A 24,110-nucleotide genomic window follows, 5' to 3' on the forward strand; every position below is an offset into this window, starting at 1 on the left:
GCAAATTTATGGCATTATCAAACTAATGGCATACCACTTGGGTTGAATTTTGATCTGGTAGAAAGCTAAACCAGCTGGGGGGCCACCCAGAGGCCTGGAAGCTGAACTCCCCAGCACATTCAGACTCCCAGGACGGTTCACTATCAAGTGACTACCAGGCTAATCCTGATCTCACGGAGTCACCAAGGAACGGGCAAGACAAGGTGGCGTGAACAGCCGCTTCTCTGCAAGTGGGAGACCAGGGTCCTACTTGTAGACGGTAACAACAACAACGGAAGTGCTGAGACTCCAAACCCTGCCGTGCCCAGACGCCCTATCTGTAGAACAACTTGTGCAAGTAGGTACGTGGAAGAAGCTTCCTGACGTTAAGCAACGTGTGATCTGTGGTTGAGGCTGTCACACTGCCTTCTGACCGCATGCTGAACTGTCCGCAAATGTTCTCACTTCACGTTCCCTGCACTCTCATGCTGCGCTTGACGATGCTGAACGTTGGCTGCTAACCCTAGGCCTTGCTAAGGCCTCGATGTAGTGACGGTGAAGTGATGTCCTGCGGCTCACGGAAACAGCTTTGCGCTGCATGCTGGGAGCACCCCGAGCCACAGACTCTACACGGGTTGGCTGCAATGATTAATAAACATTTAGGGCAAAATTTCAACTAAAAATGTAACTGATATACTTCCTTGACTCTCATTATTACAGAGCTTACCACGTGGTTACACACAGAGAATCCTGATTGCGTTAAGAGGGGGATCCCTTAGACGATACATCTTATCTACCTCTGATATTTGTATAACCATTATTATTGCTACCATCATTGCATCAAGTCCAGGGACCCCTATTAAAAGGATACCAATTCAAAGGGGGCATGGATTAGAGAAAGTTCACTTTAGTACCTTATTCAATTTCAGACTTCACACATCATTTACAATAAAAATCTGCTGCAATAGAAAGAGTCCATACTTTGAGGTATCAACAGGTTGTGGGTTAAAGTTCCCTTCAGAATCCATTGATGACTGTTTTTCCATCATACTGACATAATTTGACTCCATGTAGTCTGGGGGCAAAGCTCCTGCAACTGCGCTCAGGCAAGGCAGTGCCAGTTTGAAAAGTTCTTGTTCATATTTCTGGGAAGAAACGGAGGACCGAAAAAATAAATACTCCATGACTACGTAGCAAAAGTTGTCAGCCTGATCCCTGCAGCTGATATGATGTTGTAGGAGAAAATATGAATTATCCTGGGCTAACTCAACTCCCCAACAGTATCTTTTTCTGGAAAATGGAAAATACAGCCTGAAATCCCATCAAACATAGGAGAAATGGAAGCTTTTTATTGCCATTGTACCGTAAGAAGAATCAAATCTTTGCTTCTCTAAAAGTTTATTCTCCAATATTCGAAATGAAGTGACCTTGACTATTGTTAAGTGTATAACATGTCCTTACAACATAAACATAATTTCAACGATATGATCCTTCCAGGTAGCTACAGATCATTGCTGCACCATGTTATAAAGCCTATACATGAAAAATACCTAAAGCGTAACATCCCAGAGAGTAAGAAATTTTAACAATCTGTAGCGTAACATCCCAGAGAGTAAGAAATTTTAACAATCTGTACTGTATTACAAAGGTATGAAAAATAAAACTCTGAACTGAGAAAGAAATTCTATAGGAAACATGCATAATCAAAACTTTCGCAAAGTATTTGTATATTAGTTACATAATTAGTTAAATTTGTATTTGTAGATTTTTAAAAAATCAAAAATAGTAATTATTTAAGTTATCTCACTTCAAAGGATCAGTTTTCAATTAAAGTTGCTAATTCATCTAAAATTACCTTCTACATGTTATTTTAAAAGGGCTCTTGGTTTACCAAAGGCAATTCAGCAAGAAAAAGCAGCAAAAAGTATCTACCAAATGTAATCACAGATAAAACTCCCTCATCATGTAACGGACTTCTGGTTACACTATTTCAGTCATCTGACAATGCCTGCTTGCAAATTCAAATTGATTTTGGTTACTAACTTAAGTGTAAGCATACAAAGCACGCTGTCCTGCTTCTCTCTGAAATACTACGCTCCCATCGTCTGAAAGTGTATGAACTGTTCATTCATACACATGGCAACTGAAAGGGAACGCCACGTGCATTGAGCATCACTGAGTGCAGGCACTTCAATCTCCACAGCAGCGAAGCACGAAGTCAGTAAGGCCACTGGAATATGGTACTTTTATGAGACTCAGTATTTCATATTTTTACGTTTGATAGGATTTCTTCAGGCTTTATGAGATTGGAGAGGCGACTAACTAGGGAGGGTTTGAGTCCAAGTAAATCCAAGTGCACCAGAAATTTATCAACCCATGTACCTCATTTTCCAAAATGCTTAGCCATCTTAAAACCAGAAAGTATTACAATCACAAGGGACATGTTACCATAATGTTATGCAAAGTCAATATAAATTGCATTTTCAACATGTGTTATAAATTAAGAGGAAAATTAAAACTATGTCAATCTTGAAAAGCAAAGATAGCATCCCACCATTCCACTAGGAATACTCTCTTATGAAGAGCCTACGACTTTTACATTATTTTATTACACAAATAAACCCACAAAATATTAAATTACCTTTTGAGACAGTGCATCAAAAATGCCCCAGAACAACTTTCTTGATAAATGAAGTTCTTCTTCTGAGGCAGCTCCAAAGTTTCCCCACCCTCCAGGCAGGCAGTAATATTTCCAGCATCTTTCATAATGATTTGTCAGCAGCTGGGTGGGAAAACAATTATAAAAGCACTGAGCTAAGGACACCTCTTAGATTTTTCTCATTTCCTCCCAAACGACATTCTAAGGTCCTGCAATAAGGCCAACTGAAACGAAGCCATTCGAGCCCACAGGAACTCTCTGGGTTGGAATAGTATTCCCTTGCATATGATGTCTCTTTAAAATTTAACTCTGATCACAGTATGAAGACCACGCATTCAATTTCACAAATAACTCTATCTTGAACAGCATTCTTTATGAGGTTGTTTAGTTATCTGTGTATTCCTGGGTTCTACTTCAGTTGCTATCATATGCTCAGAAGTCTATGAACTGTTATCCCCTGGAATCCATGCAGGTAACGAAGGGATTGAAGTCAGGGTGACCCAAAGGCACATGTAAGTATCTCTAGCATAGATGTGCATTCTCAGGGAACAACAGTGCTGAATATTTTTGCTTCTTCTCTGCCTGTCCTTAATCTCCACACTTTATTATTTGCTTCAGAACTGACATTTCTAAGTAAACTTCCCAAACTGCTCTACTCCAAAAATTTCTTAATCTACATATCTTGGGTGGTTCTGGATGTAATTTATTATCTTACTGAATGTCTATGTTGTTTAAGCTTTTATTTATAAATATTTTGTAGGACTAAATTGGAAATTCAAAGGCAACAATAGAATGTTTCAATCTCTTGGTAGCTCTTTGGATAATTTATTCATGATTTATAAACCAAGAAATATTCACAACTATTTGCCAAATTAATACAGTGATCTTTGAATCAACTATAAATTTTTGAACTCTCTTTCCTATATCTAAGAAGGAAAATAAATTAATAAGGATTACTCTTATTAAAGCTAACTAATCTCTTACTGTAGAAATATTTCTTCTTGTTTGGTTTCCCTCTCAGTTACAAAACACACATACACACAAAATTTAGGAATCTCAAATGATGAAATACAGGGAACTAATTTGCTTGGAGTAACATGGAAATATCTATAATGCAAAAAAGACCTTTATCACATAAAATGCTACTGTATCTTTTTACAGGGTCCAGTTTATTTGTATCAAGAAAATTTTGCATGACAAGCACTATCCTAGGTGATAAAAACTGTAAAAATGGGATATTCAGCAAGGGTATAATATACTTTGTGTAATTCATTAATTTCTCTAAATTTATTAAAGCAAAATCAATTTTTATAGAGAAAGACTGTTTTTGTTAAATATCCAGGTGTGCTTAGTTTAATAGCAGCTCACTTTTACCTCAGGCCTCCTTTTGCAGCATTACTCCTGGGTGGCCAAGAGGGAAAAATGAAGCTCAACAGTCGGCAGAGCTGGGCGGCCGCCTTTAAAAATCCGCAACCGTACAATGGCCTCCACGCACAGACCGCACTGCCAGATGTATTAGCAGACACCTAATACCTTAACCCTGAGTCTGGAGCAGGGTGTCAGGTGATGGGAAAATATCCCCAAGTCAGTAAGACAGCATGAGACGAGACTGTTCACGAACAGAACGACGAGGCCGGGTGGAGAAAATGCAGTGACCTTCCTACCTTCTCTGACAGAGTGTAACAGCATATACAGACAGACCACCTTTGAACCTCATGAAACGGTGTTTGGAGGCTGTCATCTGATTACCAACTTGGGAAGCGCCGTTAAAGCCTGCACTTTATCTCTGGAGGCGGCGGCCACAGGAGGCCAGGCCTCGCGCCACGTGTGACAGCCTGAGAATGTCCTGGCTCACGTTTCCCCTGTGGCCCGTTTTTTCCCATTGGTTTCCATTTCCACTGACTTACAGTAAATCAGCCTGAGCCTTTCTCTGGTCTTTCACTGTTTATTTTCAGTTGAGGTACACGTATCCATAACTTACATGCCCATTTCAATAACTGGGGTTTTTCCAGCATCAAAATACGATATATGTACGTATTATAACAGGAAGCAAAGTCGGAGGATCCAGTAAGCAAATCACGACAAACGTTTCCCGCACTTACCTTAAGAGGCATCTTTGCATGTTCATTTAATAGTGGAACATCAAACACTAATCTTCTGAGTAAGTGCTGCATCATAGAAGGTCTCAGTTGGCTGGGGGAACAGAGCTAGCTTTAACAACGGGCATTTGATGATGTTTAAGCTAAGGAGACAATTCATTTGATTATACACGCCAAGAACCTGGACCTATGTGTCTCTTCAGATGATGCTAATTTTAGGGGTTTCTAATCCGAAGGTTAACCAATAGTTATTACAGAACCTTATAAAAGGCTCCGGCTCACCTCAAGCCCCCGATCTACAGACCAGTCCTCATTTGCTACAGGAGCTGCTTTCCCTCTGCGCCTGCCCTGCCCACCACTCCCAGCTACAGACCCCACTGCTCCTGTTAATTTAGTAAGTGCTTCTTCCCTGACTGCAGTGGGTGCGAAGGGTCTGCAGGGACCAGATGAGGAGCAGAAAGAAGGAGAGAAACAGACTGAGACAGAAACCTTGCCAGAGAGGAAGGAAAGAAAATGAACACACAGTGAACATCCACTGTGTTGGGCAACCCTAAGTGCTTCATCTTACCTAATATTTAGAAAAAAAATCCGCAAAATCAGTATTTTGATTCCATTTTACAGAAATGTAGGGTCAGGGAAGTTATAAAGTAATTTCCCTTTTTTTTTTTTTAATCTCTCTCAGCCCCATCTGGCTTCTAAATCCATCACTCACTCCATCATGAGTGAGAGAGACCTTCCCTTCACAACGTGCTGGCTGGCAGCAAGCGTTCACCCCACAAGGGCTCCTGTCAACTAGAAAGAAACCGCTACCCTAGCAACGGTCTGAGAAATGGCCACTTGCACTGCCAGAACTTCAAAAGGAGAGGACATGCTTCTGGTTTTCACCGGAAGACCTCCGAACACCTCTGTCTCCAGGAAGTGGCTTTCCAGGCTGGAGGAAGGAGTCTTCATCACTGTCACACACAGGTAATGCTTTAATATTATACTGTATCTTTATTAAGTCTCCCTTCTCCTCTTCTCTTCTGGAAGAGGAGTTAAAACCATCACACACGGTCAAAAGGGGAGAGTCTACAATCTTACACTAAGGTGGCCAGGGACTCCTCACATCATCACCTCCCCACCAGCACCCAGAAGCGCATCCTCGTCCAACACGGCATCCAATGGCCGGATGCCCAGAAAGTCGTGGAGGAGTCTTCCTGACCCTGACCAGGAGCGAGGGTGCACCGGCAAGTATCAAGCCTCAGGACACAAAAGTCCATAGAATGAATTCATTTTTTTGTCCAGAAATTGTTGCCAAATTTCATGACAATTTGTCAAGGGTGCAGAGTAAATTTTCTTCCTTAAAGAAGGAGAAACTTGGTATAGACGTCACTGCCCACTCACTTACCCACAAATGGAGAGCAGACACACTTCAATGGAGTCCCGCTGAGCTTTGGTAAGTGAACAGCCCTTAGAGAGTCTGTACACCGTGTGAAGTAAGGAGTCGATGAGCGAAGCGTGGTGCTCGGTGCCCGCAAACAGAGGAGCGCACCGGGTCAACAAGGGCAGCACAGCTGTGCAGAGGTACCGATTGAGGGCCAGGGCCATGTCTGTGGCGCTCAGGGCAGCCTGCAGGGAATGGGAGAGGAGACCGTCATCTGTGCCGCGCGGGATCAAAGGGATCAACGTGCTGACACGTAATTTCATGATCTAGAAAATAAAGATATGCCATATGGAAACGTACTCCTGTTATGGCATTTACTGTGGTTCATGTGCTTTTTTACTACTGAAAACAATCAATTTTCCATGGCTCATAAATAGATAAAAACAAATGAAAAATACCACAGGATATCACTTACATGTGAAAACTTAAAAAATGCCACAAATGAACTTATTTACAAAAGACAAAGAGACTCAGACATAGAAAACGAACTTATGGTTACCGAAGGGGAGGCGGGTGGAGGGATAAATTGGGAGTTTGGGATTAGCAGATACTAACTACTATATATAAAATAGGTAAACTACAAGGTCCTACTGTATAGCACAGGGAATTACATTCAATAACCTGTAGTAACCTATAATGAAAACAAACATGAAAAGGAATATATACGTGTGTGTGTATAACTGAATCACTATGCTGTACACCAGAAATTAACACACTGTAAATCAACTATACTTCAATTAAAAAAACGAATGAAGTAATACCTATCTCTTCAAAAAGGCCAAGAGGTTCATGTTCTAGAATAAACTATTAAGGGGAGGACGGATGAAAGATGAAGACACTCATGAGTTCAAAGAACGTGAGTGCCTTCCTTTCCCGGAGAGGCAAGAGAAAGAAGTTTATTCTCACAACAGATCTCAAATTCGTAAGTTCTTTCTGAAACCTATTTATCAATATTATTTGTATTTCTGTTCACGTCCATCAGCATCAATAATCAAAGGCTGACTGTCTTACTATGGCATCAACTATACTAACTGGGTTTAGAATTTCACACAAACACAACCAAAAAAGGAAAAATAAATTCAGTTTTATTTTGACTTCTCCTCTCATAGCTTTCATGAGGGAGCTATTGCCAACTCAAGATCTGATTTCCTCTGCCATTAAAAAGACTCATTTAACTGCAAATAAAAGGCGGTTTGATGATACCTCCCAGAATAACATTCAGAACTTCAGCTTGTTTTACAACGTCTCACATAGCAGAACAGTTACATGGATAATGGCAGATTCTCAATATGGGCCACTGGGTCCACTGGACAAATTTCAACCTATGTGCATGTTAACCCATGATGACACCAGGATGACACTGTAACTGGTATGACTCAGCAATTCCCAATAAACTTTCTTAATACTGTTCACTGCTTTTACTGAGAAGCACAACAGTTTATGTCGACGCAGAGGTGGACAGGAGCCTCTGTGACCTCCCACATTAGGGTGATATGAACATCTTATTGTCTTCCCTGGCACCTGGTCAGAATTCTCGTCTTACTCCTGAGATGGTCCATTTTCTCCACGATTCAGTGAATTCCTTGAGGATTTAGTCTATTTTATTTTCTGTTTACCCATTGCGTGCCTCAAAACGTAACAGTAAGTCAACAAACATTAGGTGACAATACATGAATGAACAAGTCGGTCGAGGCAAGGATATCATAAAGCAGAGATTGAAGAGTCAAAAGTTGTGGAAGTCATTACCGTGTCTAAAGAAGCAGCAGCCCGGAGATCTGGCAGAAAGCCAACCTCAAGAAGGTGGAGGAGGAAGTCTTGAACCTCAATTCCATAGACCCTGTCAAGGAACAAAACCATGGCTGCCTTGTGATCTGGGCAAAACCCCGCAGACATGTCAGGCTCCACCACATTCCCATCTAAAAGAGAGAAGGTGACATGCTGTTACTGGTCATGCCACTCATGACACTGATTACAAATGGCTACTTTCCAGCCCTCATGTTTTAAATACAGTCATCCCTTGAATGAGTTCCTGCCCTCCTACTACCCACAAACAAGTGCTGAAAATTGGCTGAGGAAATACGGCACTGTCGCTTAAACCCAAGGTCATTTAAATGTCACGTGGGCATCCATCTGTTACCTGTGTCCGTGCTAAGGACACAGCACTGTGCCAGACAGCGAGGAGGAAACAAAAGGGCATCCCAAGTCCACGTGGTGGAAGTAGGAGTGAATACTGCAAAGCTCAAATGTAACGCAAGGTTTCACTCTTTTCAAAATGAGAGCCTCTTTAAGACCCTAATAAAACGCACGCACCCTGTTGGTAATTGTGGCCCATTTACACAAATATGGTTTAGACAGTTACAAAATGATGAAAAAGACTTTATGAACCAGTTTGACTTTCAAATGAAACACATTTCATTAGTCATAATAGCATTTAGCAACATATCAAACACATCCGGGAGTCGTACTATTTTCTCTATGAATAGTCAGTGCTTGCTGGTTATAGAGGTAAGAGACTTCCTTTGTGCAACCACAGAGTCACGTGGGGATCACGGACATGAAGAATTAGGAAATTACATGCCAATTTAAAATGCTGGGGAACGCACTTGTTTTCTGTCTGATCATGTGATAATTATGCCAACTGCCGCTGCTAACGCACTGGGAGAGTCTGCAAATACATCACAACATCTTTAACACTGATGTAATGTTAAGAAGGAAGGACCCAGGGAGAGGGGATACATGACCACACCCATCCTGAGGGAACAAATTCACATTCTTGTTTTCATTCATAGTCAATGATTCAATTTGATATCTGAATCACAAAAATGAACGAATAACAATGTTTTAAAGGAAATTAAAGACTAATACTGAGTCACTTCCATTCCTTATAATTGTAACGAATACACCTAATGTCGTCCTCCCTTTAACTGCAATGACAAGAACAATAACGCCTGTCACTTGTGCTGCTGTCAGGCACTGTGCTAGGCATGGAACAGACACACTCTCCCAGGCGTTCACAAGCACACTGTGCAGGTGGTATTATTATCCTCCTTTAACAGAAGATGACAACCGACCGTTAGGGAAGTTAAAGAACTTGTCCAAGTTGCACATCTAGTCATTGGCACAGTTAGATTTAAACTAAGTAAAACTGGATTTAAAATCCATCCAAAGGTAATTTAATTCTCAGATTAAATCAGCATGCTCCACTTTTCAACTAAAAATCTCTATGAAGTTCCAGCTCAATTTTCCTAAAAACCACATTATAGGTCATTTACAGTTGTAAGATTCTATTGTTTGAATACAGAGTGGGCCTAAGGGAATGATGAGCAACTCATCGATCTTAAAATACAGTTTGCTTTGTAGACACTTGTTCGTTTTAAGGGGGCCTGTGACCAGGGCTCCTGGATGTGCTGCTCCATCTCCACTCTGTCCTCAGGTGCACGGGGGCAGTAAAGCCAGGCACTGCCTCCTCTCAGACTTCGGGAGACTGGACTGAGTCGAGGGGGTAGCTGCATGGGCTTTACCCTGTGGTCCCCAAACTACGCATCCGTCCACCTGAAACCACTGCCTCCAGCAGTCTGCCCAACCTGTCCGGGCCAAGAGCTGCAGGAGCAGGACACCTGCTTTCACACTAGATACCTGCCCCTTCAGCTTTCTCAGCTCCACCTTCTTTCATTATTATTTTGGGCTACCCTCTATTTCTGGGACAAGTATGATAAAAACATCTGAGAATGACCTTAGCTAGGACCGAGGGGCAGGGTACAAAATATTTAGAGACGAACTTCACATACTGAAATACAGGACATATCACAGCAATTATCACTGCTAACTGGTGATGCTTACAGGACCCAATGACCCGTCATTAAAACAAGAGGAGAAATATTTATGGTTTGAGTTTTAAAGCTGGTTTAACTGCATATCACAGCAAAATAAAAACATACGGGTTTCTGCCTACATTCTCCATAAACAGAAAAAGGTTAAAAAAATGCAGCAACTGCAGGAGGTCAGGGCTAGGAATAGTTCAGTGTAGAGTGCATGTTTAGCACTGGGTTCAATCCCCAGTACCACCGTTAAAAATAAATTAAAAAATAAATAAATTTTTTAATGCAGTAATTTAACAATGACCAATAGATTGCATTTAAAAAATTAACTTTAATTGTGATTGTGATAGTTCACCAAAAAAAAAAAAATCCTTTAAATCCCAGGGTAGACAATATACTGCATATTTATGACAAAAATATCATATGTTATTACAACACAATTAATTAGAACAGGAAAGAAACTAACTTGGAAAATCTAAAAGGCCAGTGAAGACAGACAGTTGCAGGAGGATGAGGTACACTGAGACTCTGGGGGCAATTCTGACAGGGACGTCTAAACACCCTTCTAGTCCTTGCTCTTGGTTCTCTGTTGTTACTAATTTTAACTGCAAAACTCAGCATTTATTTATTCCCTAATCTACATGTCACTGGCATGATTCTTATCTCTTTCCTTCGACTGTGAATTTTATGGCTCAGAATGTAGGGAAAGACAAGACATTCTAGTTCAGTAAATGAACATGAGTTAGAAGAGAGGTTTAGGGAGGTACATGAGGACAGTCTGCATTCACACAAGGAAAAGAAACTGTTTCTGGTGGGGAAGACGAAAAGCCAAGGGGCAGGTTTAACTCCAGCTTTCCCCAAACTGAGGACGAGCGCTGGGTTACGCTGGCTGCTCACGTGCCCTGCAGACATGGCTGCGTGGGCGGCACTCCTGAAACGGCACTGCATCCCGCCGGGCGAGCAGAGTCAGCCACTTCCGCTTACACAGCGGCCCCCTGCTCAAGACTTGAGGTTTTCAGAGCTAGTCTCCTCTGGGGCATAATTAACAGATGCAAACAGTCATAACACGCACTCCCTATCTAATCATGTTCTCTCCTAAAACCAGAAGGTTATATAAAAATGGATGTATGTAACAATATCCAATGAAGTCTTGAAAAGGGAACAAAAGTGACTGTGAAAGCTATCAGGAAGAGAGAACTGAGGCACTGCAGTCAAGAAGGACCGAGAAGACCAGGGAGCAAAGAACACTGGGAGAGAGACCGTAAGACAGCCGAAGTGCCTATTTCCTCTTCTCTGGAAACCGCCCGAAATGTCATGTGAAAAGAATTAAAATCTCATTGGAAACACAGCTGTTTGAAAACAATGAAAAAAAAAGCGTTTTATAAAATAATGTACTTTTATAGTTCATTTTTAAAAAGAAACTTCCGTAGTGTAACTGCGCGGCAGGGAAAGACAGCGTGAGTGCTGACGGCATTGTTTACAGCGTCCCTCACCCACGTCCTGACAGAGAACACAAGTTCGCCTTACCTTTGGCTACGGTCGGCATCTGGAAAGCGATGCTGATCACGCCCACCAAGTCTCCCAGTGGAATCAGGGATCTCAAAATAGACCTGATCCTGATGGCCTCTCCCTTCGCAGCGTGGATCAGCTGCAGGCAGAAAGGCAAAGGAACACAGAGTAACTCTGAGAAACCAATGTTCTGATTCCTTCTAGAAAACAAAGACAGTAATCCAAGTCTACAATAATCTCCTGTTAATTATACATATAAAGTTAGACCTCTTTCATAATAGAGCCACCAAATGACCCAGCAATTCCATTCCTGGGTATAAATCCAAAGAAAACAAACAAACAAAAAAACTAATCCAAAAAGACACCTGCACCCCAGTGTGCACAGCAGCCGAGACAGCAGAGCAAGCTCAGCGTCCATCTGCAGGTAAAGAGCACACCCCTCCGCAGGAATGCTGCTCTACTACTAAACAAAGAATGTAATTTTGCAATTTGCAACAACATGGACAGACCTGGAGGGCATTATCCTTAATGAAATAAGTCAGAGAAGGACAAATACTATATGATATCACTTCTATGTGGAATTCAAAAAATAAAACGAATGAATGTAACACAAACAGAAACAGACTCACAGCTGCAGAGAACAAACCAGTGGCTTTCAGTGGAGTGAGGAAAGGTGGGAGCAGGAGAAGCGTAGGGAGCTAAGAGGTACAAACTATGATGTACGAAATAAATGAGACGCAAGGAGGTATTGTACGGCACAGGGAACACAGCCAGCGTTCTATACTAACTGTAAACGGGTGTGATCTATAACAGCGCTGAATCACCACGTCGTACACGTGAAACTAACGTAATATTGGAAGTCAGTTATACTTTAATTTAAAAATTTTAAACTAAAAATAAAAAAATAAAGTTGAGCCTCTCTCAGAAATGGCTGTTTCAGGCTTACAGATGTTCACTGGCCTGCACAGCTCTCACTGACTTTGGCAAACGCCGAGGGGTTACAGGCTGCAGCCCAGGGCAGCGGGCGCACCTGTGAGCGCCGTAGTTTTATCCTCTTTGGGGTGCTGAAGTCCCTGAAGACTGTGATAAGTGTGTGAATGCTTGCCCCTCAAAATTCTACTTAAATACAATATAAGCTATTATTACAGTTGTCCATAACATGAACAGTAATGTGAAGGAAAAATTCTTATTTTTAGGCTCAGAATATACACTACTATTTATGATTGATTCAGCCTCTTCCTCGTTTTGTAATGAAATGTAACCGTGTCCATCTGTATCCCACCCCGAGGGTGGGTCTGTAACGCGGGGAGACGGTGAAGCCGAGTCCTAACGGCCTTTTGGACCGTCCCGGGCTAATGCAGGACCTGCCACAGTTAAGGGTCTCAACCAGCCTCTGGACCACACGGGAGACTTCCTTCATCACAGGGCGTGAGACATAAGCAGCTTCTGAAACCTGGGAGGTCCTCAGTCAATGGCTGCTGAAGATGAATACATTTCAGAAGAGGCAAGGTGGTCCTTATTAAGTCACATAGTTATTTTGCCCCTTAATACAACATAACAAAAATCTTCGATTTGTTAGCGTAATTTCTCTGTTGATTCCTTTGACCTTCCACTTTAACGGGAAAAGAACAAATACTGTGAGTTTTTGTCTGCCATCACCTCCAGCACACGCATTTCTGATAATCTTCTCATCTATTGTGAAAACCTCACTGGCAGCAAGCTAGGTTGTTCTAAGAATCAGACTCCAGGTTTTCTAACATTCTAGTATTTCTTCATCCTCTGATTTCTCTCTGTTCACAACAAAAGATTACATCCAGAAAGGGGGAAAGGTGTGAGAGAAAAAGACAGAAACAAAGAAACAAAAAATCCCCAAAAACCCACACAGTCAAGGACAGGAGAAAGGTGGTAAGTTGTCACAGTCACCCTGGCTTCCCGCTCAGCGCTCAGCGCAGTTCAGAGGGTATTCTGCCTTCTCCCCCAGCTCTGGTCCCTGTGCTCCAGGCTCTGTTGCTTCCCAACAGAAGCTAATTGATCGTGGAGCTAATTTTACGGGCCCTGGCTATCAAGTTTTGAATGCACATAACAGAAGAAAAGAGAACAAAAGACAACAAAGAAGTAGAACGTCCCAGAATGCACGACAGAGTGAAAGTAAGTACTGCTCCACGAACTTCAACTTCATTCTGGTCAGAAAGTTTACAAAACGCGAACCAATAGGGTCTCAATAGCTCTTTCCCTTCCCCTAACCTGCTCCCCACTCCCACTCCCCCAAACAGGGGCCAGCCTGCAACAGCTCCCGCACTAGGACGAAGCACTGCCCAGGAAGGACTTCACTCCCGGCAGGGGCGGGGCTTTCCGCGTGCACTGGACAGGACAGGGCGTTGTCGAGGGAAACGATGTTCTTTCCTTCTTCAAGTGTGGGGAGGCTCATACGAGTGTCAGAGATATATTTGTACTGAACAGAGACTATTCCATTAATGACTCATACCGAAATCTCATTTCCAGATAAACAACACATTTCCAGACAAACACTTGTTCAGCAATTAGGTTGCAGAGTTACTGTTTTAATGGAGCGTGAAGATGATCAGTTTTGGACGCTTTTGTGATCTCTGCCAGCCACGGACATCTTAACAGAGACAGAAGCCAGGGCCCTTGTTTCGGCCCTGGGGCACTCACGTGCATCTCCGGGGCACAACGCCCCAGCAGGTCGATCAGAGCCGAGTAGAAGGTCATGACGGCATTCCCCGTGTGGATTGTGTCCTCCTCCTCCTCTGGGTCACTTTCATGGGTTTTTCAAGAGAAACAGAAAAACAAACAGGGCAATAAAATGACATCAGCTTCATTACATACTTCTCAGAGGAAAGGGACCAGTATGGCAATGAATTCTGCTTCTTCCGACATGTTTCATAAATGTGCTTAAATTATAGCCTGACATTTCTAAAAGAAAAGAAAAGCAGGTTAAAATGCGATTTGAGACTCTATTGCCAAGAACACATTAGTGGGAACTTTCATATTAAAATTCCTTCCAAAGGAAAAAAGGGGAATTGCTAATTTGATGGAGTCTGCTCATTTCTACTGACAGACAGGATATTAACAAAGAAAAACACTGATGGAAGGACTTGGTAAATTGAGACTTCTTTCGTAAACAGCATACCTTCAGAGCCAGGGTGGCAAGGCTCTGTCATATAAGGTGACACATACAAGGCACCCAGGGCAGTGATTTGCCCAGAGTACTTCATACACGTGATTTCATTCACTCACCTCCCTCTCTACTCTACCCAACCTGCCCGCTCCCGAGTAATCGGATGTCTCCCTTCCCATCTCTAAGAAAAACCCAAGTATTCCATCATCTCCTTGATGAGAGACAAATCTGGGTGGCCGAGGACGATTGTCATGCCTCCTTTGGTGGCCCGGCAGACGGCACCTCCACAGGACTCAGCTGTCTGCAGAGTGACAGCACAGCCTGGGGACAGTATTGTTCCTAGCATGTAAGGCTGTCCCCCAGGCCTTCAGATGCACACCGGCCCCTGTGGTACCTGACCAGCAATCTCTTGATGCATTTTCTACTACTTAGGGACACTAAGACATCCCTAGTTCCTGCGTGGCTGACTGACAAGTACGTAACATGCTCTAGGAGTGCTCCCAGCCTGGAACCCTGGCTCTGGCGTGGACAGAACATTTATACCTGGACTATCTGTGGAAGACCAAGGATTTGCAGGAGCTCATCTTTGCTTGGATTCTGTTATATCTTCACTAGTGGTGCTAGCAGTGTGGTCACAACGCCCCTAGCAGGACATTCACCTCCACCAATTTAAAAAAGTAAGAAGCAACTTGCCTGGATTAACTTACTGCTGGAAACGCGTATAACAACCACTCTATGGAGGAACGCAAGGCAGCGGCTGCCTCCCGTCACCAATACCTGGACAAAGCATTTTCCTCTACAGAATAACAACATCCCCTTTCCTGAGCTCCGCCAACACAGCAGTTTAGTTAAGACCCCATCCTCTTGCCAAGTCTCTTTCTCTCTGACTGTGGTCATGAGAACTCGTTCTAGTCAGCCTCCGGGCAAACGCTACTGCGACTTCAAAGGCCCACCTGCCACCGCCAGCAGTAACTCCCTCTGTTCACACAGCACGTCCCCTACAGCCTGCACTTCTTCCCACTAAATCCGCGCCATCTTCCCGAGGGCTCTCTGTTCATCCAGTGTCATCACCATAGCAACCTCCACCCATTCTTCCAAAACACATCTGATTTTCAAGGGGAGAAACCATGAGCACCGGAGGGTCACGCTGCAGTTAGGAGACTGCAAACTGTATCCTGCAAAACTTCAAGTCAAGCAGTGCGCTTTACTCCTAGGAGGGTATGTATTCAACCTACAGGGTTTTGCCGGAGCCGCTGGTTGGGGAGGGACCGTCACGAGAAGGGTCTCCGGCTATCTTGATGGCCTCTTCCATGGCTGCGAGCAGACCGTCCCCACCTTCCCCCCGCAGGGCGGGACCGAAGCACTCAGGCCTCCGGATGAGCAGTCTGACCACGACGTTGGCGTTCTCCTCCACACTCTCCCCTGACAGCAGACGGGGCAGGAGGAGACAAACGCTGATTACATGAAGACCTAAGCACACAGACGTGACACGAACTGCTTTGTGTTTAAAGGAAAATAACTAAAACCAAATAAGGTAGCAGCAGAGTCGGAGCTGAATCCAAATGACCAGCTTCTGTAAGACAACTAGTGAGACAGTGCATTTCTTTCTGTACACTTGAAATTTTCAAAGTAAAGAAAAGCATGACGGAGGCATGAATTATTCATTTCTGTCAACTTGTTATAGGAAATGAAGGTGTGATCCTAGCTATTATTAGAATCTAATTATAAAACAGCAAGAATGCAAGTGCCTAAAAATTTTAATTTAATAGTGAAAGCCCAGCATCACGATCAAAATAAATATTATCAAATATTTTATTACTGTGAAAAAAACTACTGGTTACAAAATGTTCAATTTCTTTACCCCCGTTTACTCCTCCACGGAAACGCTGGGACGCCTCACTATTTTACACGTCTGTTTTTATGCAGTTTCAGTAAGGACCTTAAAGACCCAAAGCAACCCATCCTACCATTACAGAACACAGCAAATCTGAGAAAGTCGAGGTATCTCTCTCCTTCAACAGGATTCCAGCCGATGTCTGGATAGCCCTTCGACACCAACATCTGGCAGCTCTGCAGTCCACAGCCAGCCAGATAGCGGACCACCTACAACAAAGGGGGTGAGCGAAAGCATTACCGCCTTGTGAGAACTTAGATGCTGGCGCTAGACGTGCTAAATGGTATCCTCAAAGGATGGTTTAAAACAAATGCATCTATGCAAGTTCTTTTTAATATCATGACAATCGACAGGAACTTCCATTAGTAACACCTTAGAATTAAGAAATACTGATAAATCATAACCAAGTGCTATCATAGTAAAAATGTATATGGACGAACTCCATGAAAGAAAACTATTCCTAAATTTCACATCACTTGAGACTTTTACCCACAGAAGTCATACTTGGTAAACCTCAAAAATGCTTAATGACCTCTGGCCCAGCATAAAACCTGAATCTGTCTGAGACAAAAGGGTATTTTAAAGAAGTGAATTACTTCCAAATTTTCGGATAATACTACCTTTCTGTATTCTTGAACACATTAAAATTTCTGCTTAGCTTTGCCTTTGAAAATATTCTGTCTTACGAGAATGCTGGTCCTTGGCAAGATTTCACAACAGAACCAGTTTTAAAAGAGATCCCTCACGGAGCCACTCCTGACGGCAGCGGGTGATTAGAGGAGCAACTTACCGAAGTTATACCCGGCTCAGTCCCAAGCTAGGTCAGTCTTAAAAACAAACAAATAATACAGCTAAAAATCTTTTACATCATCCTTACTGAGGTGTAATTTTTGTGTGATCAACTCAGTGAGCTCTGAGAGAGTCATCCCCCTGTAAGAGGGCCCGTAACCGAGCTGAGAACATGCCCCTCAGGCCCCGTGCCCTCTGCAGTCCACCCGTCCCTGCAAGCCTCAGCCGTGACAACCTGCCTCCTGCCACGACCAGCTAGCTTGTGTGTTCTAGGACACTGACACGTGCAGCTACCCAGTCTGGGTCTTTCCGGGCCTGCCTTCTTTAACTAGAATAATGATTTTGAGATTCATTTGAGCTGTAGCATGTGTCAGGACTACATTCATTTTTATAGCCTAAGAACAGTGTTCTTCTGCATCAGGAAATACCCCAGTTTTATTTATTCACCGGCTGATAAACATGTGAGTTGTCTCCAGTTTTTGGCTCAGATGAATAAAGCAATTAATCAGCATTCATGTACATGTCTTTGTGTGGACATTTAAGAGTGGAAAGGCTAGGTGTACACTGATGACAGATGCATGTTTAACTTATTGAAAAACTGCCAAACTATTTTCCAACTGACTTAACCACTTGTCATGCCGACAGCAGTAAGCAAGGGTTCCTAGGTGCTCCACACCCTGCTCAGCGTTTGGCATTGTCTGCCTCTCAATATCAGCTGCCTTATCAGTGTGTAGATAATGAGCTCTCTGATTGTGTATGGGAGGAAGTCCCCTGGAGGTCAGGCAAAGATGCAGGGCTTCACAGTCCTTGACCAGCAGGTCAGAGGATTTGGGGAAGAGCTCACTTTTTCATGACTTCAGCAGCCATGCATTGAGTGCCCACCCAGTGCCAATGCTATTCTCGAGATGGGGACAAAGCAGTGAGCAACAGAGAAAACAATGCCCTGAACTCACTGGCCTTACATTACAGTAAGGAGTACGTTTTGAAAAATACATAAACATATAATGATTTTAGTAAAACATATTTATATTAAAATATAATTTTAAACCATAAATATTTAAACTATAGTATGGCCATGGAGGAGCTAAAAAGAAGGCGGCTGTGGAGCAATGACTGGAAGGATGTCTGGAGAAGAGCCGGGGGCTGTCTGACAGAATAATACTGCAAATAGAGAGAACAGCAAGTGCAAAGGCCCTGGGGCAGGAGCATACCCAGTAAGCTCCAGCGACAGCAAGGGGTCCAGTGTGGCTGGAGCAAAAAGAGAGACCAGGAGAGTTGCAGGACATGAAATAAGACTGATTATGTGAAATCGTATGGGGTATGAGCTATTACAATGCCTTTAGTTTTTGCTCAAAGTGAGATAGGAAGCCTTTGGAGAGTTGTGAGCAGAGGATTAATATGATCCTTTCAAGAGGTTCCCTCTGGCTGCTAAGTGGGGGAGCAAGGGAGAGATCCAGAAGACCACTTAGAATGCAACTGCAATTAAAATGTGGGGAAACATCTATATTTTGGCAAACATATATGTGGTTTAATATACTTAGAGTGTGTGGCCTTTTGTATGTCACTGATACCTTGCACTGTAATATGCAAACTTCTGAGTAATATAAATTGTACATATAAGATGCTGAAACAACCTTTTAACAAACTGAAACTGGTATAATTAAAGCAACAGTGACAGCAGATTACAATGAGAAGACAAAAACACAAGTATGGAGAGAGCTGATTCTCTTTCTGAAAAATAACTCGTGATCAGAGGAAATACCTTATCTCCTATTTCTTGTTCTTTGCAGCTTACAACTATAACGTTATGCATGTGACAAATGTGTAACACACAGTGTATGTTGTAATTGTAGCAGTGTAACAGCAACCACAGTACAGTTATATTTAAATACCGTGAGAAACAGCTATGAACAAGTGTGACCCACACGAACACCCGGGGCAGCAGTGCCGCTACCTTTTCCAGATCTGGCTCCCGCAGAGCCAGGGCGAGCTCATTATTATCCATCACCGAGGCTGCGGCCACATCCAGCGGCGTTGACCCTCTCATAGCTGGTGAGGCTGTTAGTTGAAACAAAGATGAATCAAAACTTGACTCGTGCTGCCATCTATGAATTCCAGCTAAGAGCACACTCTCACTGGAATTTACTTCCTAAATGCAGTGCATAGTGCACTGCTCCAAATGCATTTACGTTAACGTTTAATTTTTAAGTGTAATACGTGTATTTCTTTTATCTTAAAGATTGAATGAAGAAGTTCACTCACCGAGACCAACACTGCTGTTCTCCAGTAAGTAACTGAGATGATCAAACATGGCTTTCTGATTCTGCCTGCTTATACGACAGAAGTAACAGAGAAAACGGCAGCAGTTGGCCACCATCTTGGGAAAAGTGATTTCCTACAGAAAGAGCACTTAGTTAGCTGTGAAAGCAAACGACCTTCAGAAAATTGAGTCCAGAAGTTGAAGTCCCGATCACATTGCCAATCCACATGTGCCCATGTCTGCCAAGCCTTGGGTATGGGAGACCTCCAAATGTCCAGACTTTGATTCACCCAGTCCTGGAGCGACCAAGAATCAAGCGTGGCACTGTTTTAGAAACCTCACTGCCATGGATGGGTTGATCTGGAATTAATCTGCAGCCCCAGGTCTCAAAGGGGCATGAGCCTGGTTTAGGAATGAGGTAGGCTCCATTGTGGCTTCTGACTACCACTACCACTACACCACTCCTGACTAACACTACCACTGTGCTTCCTTGGGAAATGATGCAGCCACACTGACTATGCTCTGTAGACTTGGAATAAGATGGATAGCACTGACTCCAGGTAAAGGAGAGAGAGTTCAGTGAAACAGTTTGTGAAAAATACCCAGCTTACTATTTGGAACCACCTAATCTGATGTTCTTCTCGTCAGTGTTGTTGTTAAGACTGCAGGAACTGACATCTTCCCTGACTGGCACGTGACCTGTCTCCTGTGATGAACACCCTCACCGGAAGGTCTGCCTGGTGGCCCCACCAAACACAACTTCCCTGAGACCCAAATCTTATCTGAGTATGTCGCAGATGATCCCCAAGGACTCCAAGTCCTTCTTAAACAGAATATTTTATAAATATCTTTGTAAGTCTCACTGGTAAACTGAACATGAGAAATATGGACTCATTTCTGTTCTGAAAAATATATTTAAAAATTTCCAAAAAAAAGGGAAACATTTTGAAAATAAGAGGTCATGAAATTATACTGTTTTACATGAAGTTATTTGTTATATTACTCTATTCATCTGGTCTTGAAGAACTTTATTTTAAATTTTAATCACTTAAAAATTCACTTTAGACTCTTAGAATAAATACTATAGAGCATCTCCTTAAAATCTTGGTCTAGATCAAGAATTTAGCAGAACCAACTGTCGTCTGAAACAAGAGAGTGTTTAGATCTGAGGGGCATTGTTTGTGTTAAGGACTTCTAATATGATGGAAGTGGATTTATAATTCAAAATTTTACAAAATTAGCATAGTATTAACTTTAAAAGTTTCTCAACATCTGCTAAATATAAATAATTTAGGAGATAGCAAATTTCATGGCATAAGAAAAACTATTATCAGTATCAAAGAGAAAAACAGTCAGCCCTCTGTATCTGTGGGTGCCACATCTGCAGATTCAACAAAAAAACAATTGCAGAAACTTCTGAAAGGCAAAACCTGGATTCACTATGTGCCAGCGACAGTTTACAGAGCATTTACATTGTATTAGGTATCGTAAGTGGTCTAGTGACGATTTAAAGTGTATGGGCGGGTGTGCATAGGTTATATGCAAATACTCCACCATTTTATCTAAGGGACTTGAGCATCCTTGGATTTCAGTTTCTGCAGGAAGATCTGTACCCAGCCTCCTGCAGATACTGGTGGATGACTGCAGAAACATTTCCACCTCTCAATCTGTAAGATTTTATTTGTTTTTTTTTCAAAGGGTGTTCTTTAAAACATAGTCCTATGAGGACTTAAGAAATTCTCATTAAGAACATGCAGTGCATTTGCTCCAGGAAGTTACAATAAACAGCATCCCAAGAGTCAAAGGGCCTCCCTTACCTTGGACTCTCCGCCTCCAAGGACGTTCACCATGACCTCCATCACTGTCTCGTGCATCCCAAGCGCCCTCATGAGATTAGGGTGCTGGTAGAATACTTTATTATTCATGATATCCCTAGAAAGGACAGCACAGGTATGAGTGGGACACAGAAGCCAGAGGAAAATTTAAATAAGAATTTGTCTGAGATCATGATGAATCTTCTGGAAATAATTACTGGCATGTATGGGAAAGTAAGAGCAGTCAAGTTATGGCATAAAAGTTAATAAGCACAATTGAGTTCTCCTCAGAAATACTGACAGCCAAAAATAGTATACAAGTTGTCTATTCTTTTCAATTGTAAGAAATACACTAAATATGTAAACATTCATTTTTATGAAATAGAGTTTTGGACGCATCATTCCTAATTTTATGGATATTAAAATTCTACCTTATTTTGTTCAACCTTATTTTGTATAGAAATACGAAGCAGTGTTACACCATGTTTTTATGAAAATTCCTATATAAATAATTGTATCAGTATCTCTGCTTTTCATATATGCTGTTTTAGTACAATAGTCATTATTTGTATATTTAATAATAGTAGTGTTATTTCCTGCTACATTTATGTTATCATTCTGGTGAAATGTTTTTAAAGGATACATATTCTTCAAGAGGAACTGAATACATATGAAGTCCAGGTACAAGTAATCCAATGCATTAAACTGAACATTTAATTTAAAGAAACAGCAGCAGATGATACCCAGAGTGTTTTATATTATTATTATTGCATTACATATTATCACATGTATGTAAAAGTACTCCTAAGGATTTTTTTAAAAAAGATTTTTAGTTGGTTGCGGTTTTATCATTGTTTTAATTTTTCCCCTTAACGAAGGCACTGAGGATTGAACCCAAGACCTCATGCAAGCCAAGCACACATTACCACCGAGCTATACCCCCCACCCCCGAATAAGGATCTTAATGTTTAGCAGTCATTGCAAATAAAGAGCTCTGTGGATTTTTATTTTAGCAAACCATGCAGAACCATAGCACGACTATAATGTAAAACCTGCAAGAAACCTGAGACTTCCTCTTTGGATCTGACTACCTTGAGTCACTTACCTATTCATTCAGTCATATGCTAACTTTTACTTGCTCCAGCCATATCAAGAAAGTGTAATATGATTCTTGTATAATTTTTTCTTCTCTTTTTTTAGTTTTAATTTAGTTTAAATATTTAATTTTCCACTTTTAATTTAGTTCAGTTTGGTTCTGTAGTAATGAAGAGAGCTTTCACGTAGCACAACTCAGAAAAATGACATGGGGGCCCAGGGCTAATACAGGTCTCATCTACTTCATGCAAGGACAGAGAAGGTAAAGAAAGGCGTCCTCTGGTTCCTGTCAGACAGCAGCATGTTCAGCAAGAGAACCTCCAACTCTCAAACCACAGATGTAATCATGAGATTTGTTCTCCTGTTAATGCAAATCCTTTTGCATGACCTAACTTTGGAAAGCATTTAATTGAAAAATCTCGTTTGCCTTTAGTTCTAGGTCAATTAAGTGGATTTATAATTCTACCAACCAAAGGCAGGCTGTCACTTACTAAATGTGTCATTTGGGGACATTGCTAACACCACAAAAAAGTAACATTTTATCTTGTTTCATAATCACTTTGAGTTTCACCCCCTCTGTGCAATTTAGATGTCAGCAGCACGTATTGCTGTTGTACGGTCATTTAAGAAGGAAAGCGTTCGCCATCTCCCGGAAGCCTTCCTTTCTCATTCGATTAATTAAGATCACTTCTCATGAGAGGCCTCCTTGGGTTAGAGTTAAGAGCTGGTATTCCAGAACCAGGCTCACGCCAAGACAATTAAGTGAAGGACACAAAGCGAGCACTGCTGTCTGTGCAGGCTTTCTGCTGTCCCTCTCCGTCCCGTCAGCATGCTGGTTTTTACTGTGCAATCACTGTGATGATGTTTGGAATATAACCTTCCAGCTTATTTGTATGGTTTCAAATACATAACAGGCCCACGGACAATACGTAGTATTGTGTTCTGAATTTAAAATATGCATAAACGATACCACACAATCTGAGTCTTTAAATGCTTTGCTTTTTTCGTCTCAGATTTTTTTTTTTTTTTTTTTTTTTTGCCAAAGAAAACACTGAATTGTTTTTCAAAGAACCAACTCTGGACTCTGGGTTTCTTCAACCCTTTTTATGGTTTCTTTGTGTTTTACTTTATCTATGTTATCTTCATTGTCTCCTCTTTTATCTGTTATTTATATAAGTATATTAGCTTCTGTGGGGGAGCTGAATATTTCTCTTTTACATCACTTTTCAACATTCTACATTTCGAATTTTTACATCCTTATGTTTAGGTATTTTTTCTTGCAAATATCATGTAGCCTAATTTAAGCTTTTATATTTCTCTGGTATATTAATTCCCTCATGTTTTCATATCCCCCGATCGTGAAAGCTGGTTGATGATTGCTTAGGTACACGCATATGTGCACCAGTAATACACTCACTAAAACTAACCACTCCCATTCTTTTGAATTCCATTTTCTTTTTCCGAATGTACAGCCTTTAGAAGGTCTTTCTGTGAGACACTGTAAATGAACATGCTGAGATATCTTCGCTTTGCCCTCACCCTTGAATACAGGATATAAACCCCAATATTCAAACCCACATAAAGCAGAAGCTCATTTCACTGAAATCTCAGCTGAGTAACATGTTCTGAATT

General features: G+C 41.9%; 1 protein-coding gene across 15 annotated transcripts in view; it reads right to left on the minus strand.

Moving 5' to 3' along the window:
* The window catches only part of RYR2 (ryanodine receptor 2), a 543,353-nt gene that overhangs the window by 144,049 nt on the left and 375,194 nt on the right, over positions 1-24,110 (minus strand). For all 15 annotated transcript variants that reach the window (XR_010381799.1, XM_064487828.1, XM_064487826.1 and 12 more), the window contains 12 exons: positions 21,387-21,501; positions 19,572-19,704; positions 19,264-19,367; positions 16,594-16,729; positions 15,862-16,048; positions 14,161-14,263; positions 11,506-11,626; positions 7,907-8,076; positions 6,125-6,345; positions 4,741-4,831; positions 2,621-2,761; positions 961-1,124 (listed from right to left, as the gene is read on the minus strand). Coding sequence is in view for 14 of the 15 variants with exons in the window: in XM_064487828.1 (XP_064343898.1) it covers positions 961-1,124; positions 2,621-2,761; positions 4,741-4,831; positions 6,125-6,345; positions 7,907-8,076; positions 11,506-11,626; positions 14,161-14,263; positions 15,862-16,048; positions 16,594-16,729; positions 19,264-19,367; positions 19,572-19,704; positions 21,387-21,501 (1,686 nt within the window). In the remaining variant the exon portion in view is untranslated. The remainder of the gene's footprint in view (positions 1-960; positions 1,125-2,620; positions 2,762-4,740; positions 4,832-6,124; positions 6,346-7,906; positions 8,077-11,505; positions 11,627-14,160; positions 14,264-15,861; positions 16,049-16,593; positions 16,730-19,263; positions 19,368-19,571; positions 19,705-21,386; positions 21,502-24,110) is intronic.

The sequence above is a fragment of the Camelus dromedarius genome, chromosome 8 (genome assembly GCF_036321535.1).
Source record: "Camelus dromedarius isolate mCamDro1 chromosome 8, mCamDro1.pat, whole genome shotgun sequence".
Taxonomy (NCBI): Eukaryota; Metazoa; Chordata; class Mammalia; order Artiodactyla; family Camelidae; genus Camelus; species Camelus dromedarius.